This window comes from Stegastes partitus, unplaced genomic scaffold, assembly GCF_000690725.1.
Source record: "Stegastes partitus isolate 25-593 unplaced genomic scaffold, Stegastes_partitus-1.0.2 Scaffold1105, whole genome shotgun sequence".
Taxonomy (NCBI): domain Eukaryota; kingdom Metazoa; phylum Chordata; class Actinopteri; family Pomacentridae; genus Stegastes; species Stegastes partitus.
In genome coordinates this window covers 278,126-282,732 of record NW_007578836.1, presented here as the reverse complement: position 1 = coordinate 282,732, position 4,607 = coordinate 278,126, and the positions used below count along the sequence as shown (strand labels likewise).

The following is a 4,607-nucleotide window of genomic DNA, read 5'->3' as shown; positions in this document are numbered from 1 at the left end:
TTCAGTTCTCAGATGCAGAATTTATTTAGGTCACAGGTAAAGTTTTACAGCGCTGGAATTCAGAGGGACAGAGAGGAATCTCATGTCCAGCTGAACTGCGTGTTTTCGGTTCCAGGTTCCAGATATCTTCTTGGGCTGGGCCTGCCCCGAACATAGATAAGATTTAATTGGCCAGTTACTAATGGTGTGGACAGGCATACTTCTGTGCTCTGTCCACGTCCTTGATATTTTTGGTAAGCAACGTGTGTGGATGTTGTTGATACGGCGTGTAGCTAAAGCAACAATCGTATCTAATGAAAAAGAGGAGTTTCTGCTGTCTCCAAGTGTGCGAACCGGTTCTCACCGGCCACATTATCTTCAAGGACATATGCTGTTCTCAGTAGGAAAATACGAAACACAATCATAGGCTCAGAGCAAAATACAGATTCAGAATACATAATAGCTCGAAACATACTTAATTCTAACATTTGTATATATATATTAAATCCCCCTCTTATTGGAGACTAAAATGATTCCACACTGAATCCTAACAAACCATAGACAATTAACAGAGTGTGTCTCCCTCTAGTGGATGCTGTGGAGTTTTCTCTTGTCTTTGCTCCAAAGGTTTTTGTTCAGAGTTTTGCTGTTTCCTGTCACTGTGGGCTTCACAGCACAGTAGTACACAGCAGAGTCTGTCACTGCAGCAGAGGAGATCTTCATAGTGATTTGGTTTTTATCACCACCAAGTGATAGATGAGGACCTCTGGAGGCTTTCCTTGATGTTGACGGTACCAGAAGAAATTGTCATAAGTAGCAGCTTGGGAGTATTTGTAGGTCAGAGTGACAGTGCTGCCTTCTAAACTGGACTCTTCATCCTTCACTGCAGTCAGTTCTTGACAGCTGACACCTAAATGAAGAGATACATGTGAAATAATAAACTAATTTTTAGCAATCAGATCCTTTAAAGACATTTCTTCTTCCCGCTTTAACCTACCTTTTAATGTGATCACCAACAAAGGAAACATGACCCAGTAATGCAGTGACAGCATCTTCCACACACTATCTGTTATGTTGGTTTACATACTGAATGTATGTGACAGTGGGAGTCCTTTTCTGTTCTGCTCTTTGACAGAGTTGCTCCTCCCTCAACATGTTCCTCCTCTCATATCACTGGATGTTCTGAACACCAGAACCCCACCTGAATATATTTCACAGCTACACAAACACAAGAACCTCTGTTATTTTGCTGGATTTCTATTGATTTGCATTTAAACCACTTTCCAGAATCATAATTTTCTTCCTGTAGTTAGAAGGAGAGAGAAGTTGTCAAAGTTCTATGACTTTTGAGAAATTGGTGCAGCAACATTATTATTTGCAGCACCTGTAAAAGCTGAACTGTAACTGCAAAGTTACAAGTTGCTTCCATGTTGAGATGTTGATGTTTAACAACATATGATGCTCATTCCTCAATGAATTCACATTTCATTTATTTGCAGAAAGAACAACTTAAAAAAGGTCTTACAATGTCTCTGCTGGAATTAATGTCAAGTTTATATCGTCTTTACTTCCTCATTGTAGTTGGATCTTGGATGGTGACAGAATATGTACTATTGGAAACAACTGATATCATCAGATGAGGCCACTTGAATGATTCATCTGATGTTAAATGGTTGCTGGATTCACCACTGATGAAGATGAAGAGGAGCAGGATGATGAAAATATGGCAACAAGGAAGTAACAAAAAGCACAAAAACACACATTTTATAGTACCATGAGCTGCTGTATTTTGATAAATTATCATCATGGACAAAATTTTCAGTGTTTGAATCATAAAAACAACTCTGAATAATCAGATGTAGATGAACTTGTTCCCTTCAAATCCTCTGCAGCTTCTCTTCTGGAGGCATCACTGATCTGCTGCTCCTGTGAATCCTCCCACAGTGTTTCATCAGCAGCTGTAACCACAGTGACTGTGACAAAACAGGAATTAACACAATCCAGCTGATATGAAGCCAAGCTTCCCTCCTCTTTGAAGAGGAGTCACATATCTCTGTTCAGGTTTTTGTACAGCCTCTGCTACACTTTGTATCACTGTGTCTCCACAGCACAGTAGTAGAGAGCTGTGTCTGCCAGGGTTAGCTCTCTGATGGTCAATGTAGTTGATGTATCTGATGTTTGGGATCCATATTTACGTTTATCAGGAAAATGTTCAGCTGAGCCCCCTTTTCCTTGTTTCCAAAGTATAAACTGAGGAGCCTGAAGGTCAGAAAGATGTTTGTACCAGTAAAGATAAGCATAATCACTGGTTGTCATATAGGTGCATGAGAGTGTGACAGATTGTCCTTCTGTTCCACTGACTTCATCTTCTACAGGAGAGATTGTGGTTTCAGCGATTAGTCCTGGAAAAAGAGAAAAAATGAGGCCATCAGACTCCCATTGTCCATGAGGCTGAGAGGAGAAGACAGTGGAAAATATCACCTGTACAGTGTTACTCTGTGGACATTCACAACTTTCACAACCTTACTTTCATTCTCTTACAGCAACAAAGAACAATAGTCGTTAAATAACATCTGTATATCTGGTTATTGCAGCAGGTCAAAGCAAACTCTGATCCCTATTCTTAAAACTCACCTGAAACCTGAGAAAAAAGCAAAAAGACATAAAGCAACATGTCTTTGGAGTTATTAAAGTCAGACACACAGCAGATGAACAATGTTCTTCCACTGTAGCACATTCATCAGTCACACTGTGGTTTGATTTCCTCAAACATTTTAGGGTTTTGTACAGAGTTTTGCTGTTTCCTGTCACTGTGGGCTGCAGAGCACAGTAGTACACAGCAGAGTCAGACAGCTGAAGCTTCTGGATCTTCAGAGGAACTGACCTTCCTGTATTCCAGTATGAAATATGTCTTCCTGGAACTCTGGAGCTTTCTCTAAAGATGCCGAGTAAGTTTTCATCATGTGCTTTGGGGAATTATTTACTTCTTGTTTGTACCAGAACAAAGTAGGGGCTGTGGAACTAGTTTCAAAAGTACAGTCCAGTATAACTGTATCTCCTTCAGCAGCAATGAAATCTCCTGGTGGCTGAATCACTTTGTCTTCTCCTTTACACTCTGGAGAAGAACACAACATGCAGAGGAAGACATGAATCAATAAAGATTATTGATTAAAGGAGAAGAATCAACAGCTGTAAAGAGTTTTATTCCATGTAGAATAGATGGAATTTTGTGATCTACGAGTTTTTCTCAGTCAAACTCTGTTCATGTTAAATATGTCACCTACCTCTTATTGTGAGCAAAAAAAAAAGTGACAAATAGACTCAAGTTCACTGACAGCATCTTGAAGACAATCTGTCTGTTTTGTGGATCAAATGGCACTGTGAAAGTTTGTGTGTTTTCAGTGCTTGAGTCCCAGTTTAGCGCCTCCCTTCATCCTTTCCTCCTTCCTCTCACAGCTCTGACTAACTGTGTTTGTCTCTGCTGCTGCTCTCATTTACTCACTAACTGAAGATCATTGGAGGAGATTAACATGTACAAATGTGTGTCATCTGCATATGAGTGTTTCCTGACAACATCACCGAACAAAAGCATGTATATGTTAAACAAAGGAGGTTCCAGGATAGAACCTCCTCAGCATCTGGGTGGTATTATTTGCTTGCTGATATCTGAAAGAATCAATAGAAACAAAAACAGTCTTCAAGAGGATCAAAGCCACTCTGACCTGAACCAGCAGTCTGATAACTGGAAATGTTGATTTAGAACTGGATGGCTGAAGATGTTGACTGCAGCTGAGACTGCATCCCTGAGACTGCTCTGGTTAACATCTCTAACGAACTACTGCTCACATCAGGTGGAGGTCTTTACTTTGAATTTTCTTGACTTACCTTGACCTGTGATGCATCTGACCATGACATTTGAATTAAGCATGTAGAAATCTTCTCCTTGGTATCAGTTATGTCACTCTATAGCTGTTTGTTTCTTACTATACAAATAGATCTTTCACAGGAAAAATCTAGCAGGTATCTTCTTCTTCACCTGCTGAGTTCCACAGGGCTCCATTCTGGGTCATTTATTGTTTTTCACTTAATAGAGCTTATGTGTTTGTTCAGACAGGCACAGAGTCAAGAAGTCAGAGGCCCTTTTCTATCCAATTGTTAGTGTGCTCTATAACTGAGGTAGCATTCATTCCTTCTGTCCACTCCATGCTCACCACATCGCTGCTACATCAACCTCCATAGATCTCCCCCTCCTCCCCAACCTCCTCCCTTTAAAAGTTCAATTTCATAACTGTGGTTGTTTCTAATATTGTGGGACTGTAGAACACAGATGGTTCATTATTGTACCTTGAAACTATGTAAAATGGATTTTGTAAAGTGAGAACCATTGCAGTTGGTCTCCTTGTTTTGTGTTCATCCTGTATTCATTTGAACATTGTGAAATTAAGGCTTTGCCGGAGGCTTTGTGATCTCAGGGATTGTCTGCGTCATGCCTGCTCAGATTGTTCCAGAGCATCACTGGAGCAGAGTCACTGCCAAACTCAAGTGCAAGTCATTCCAAAAAAGTGGGTAAATCTGACAGTGTCCTGTCTGAATTGGCTCCCATTGGGACTGATCCTCAATAAATATAA

At 40.3% G+C, this 4,607-nt stretch overlaps 1 gene segment (V, D, J or C); it reads right to left on the bottom strand.

Annotated features, from left to right (window-relative positions):
- Nucleotides 1–2,070: 2,070 nt before the first annotated feature.
- On the bottom strand, nt 2,071–2,742 carry LOC103367960 (Ig kappa chain V-III region NG9-like). The segment is given in 2 exon segments: nt 2,071–2,381; nt 2,614–2,742. Coding segments are annotated over 2 exon segments (414 nt in total).
- Nucleotides 2,743–4,607: the final 1,865 nt, after the last annotated feature.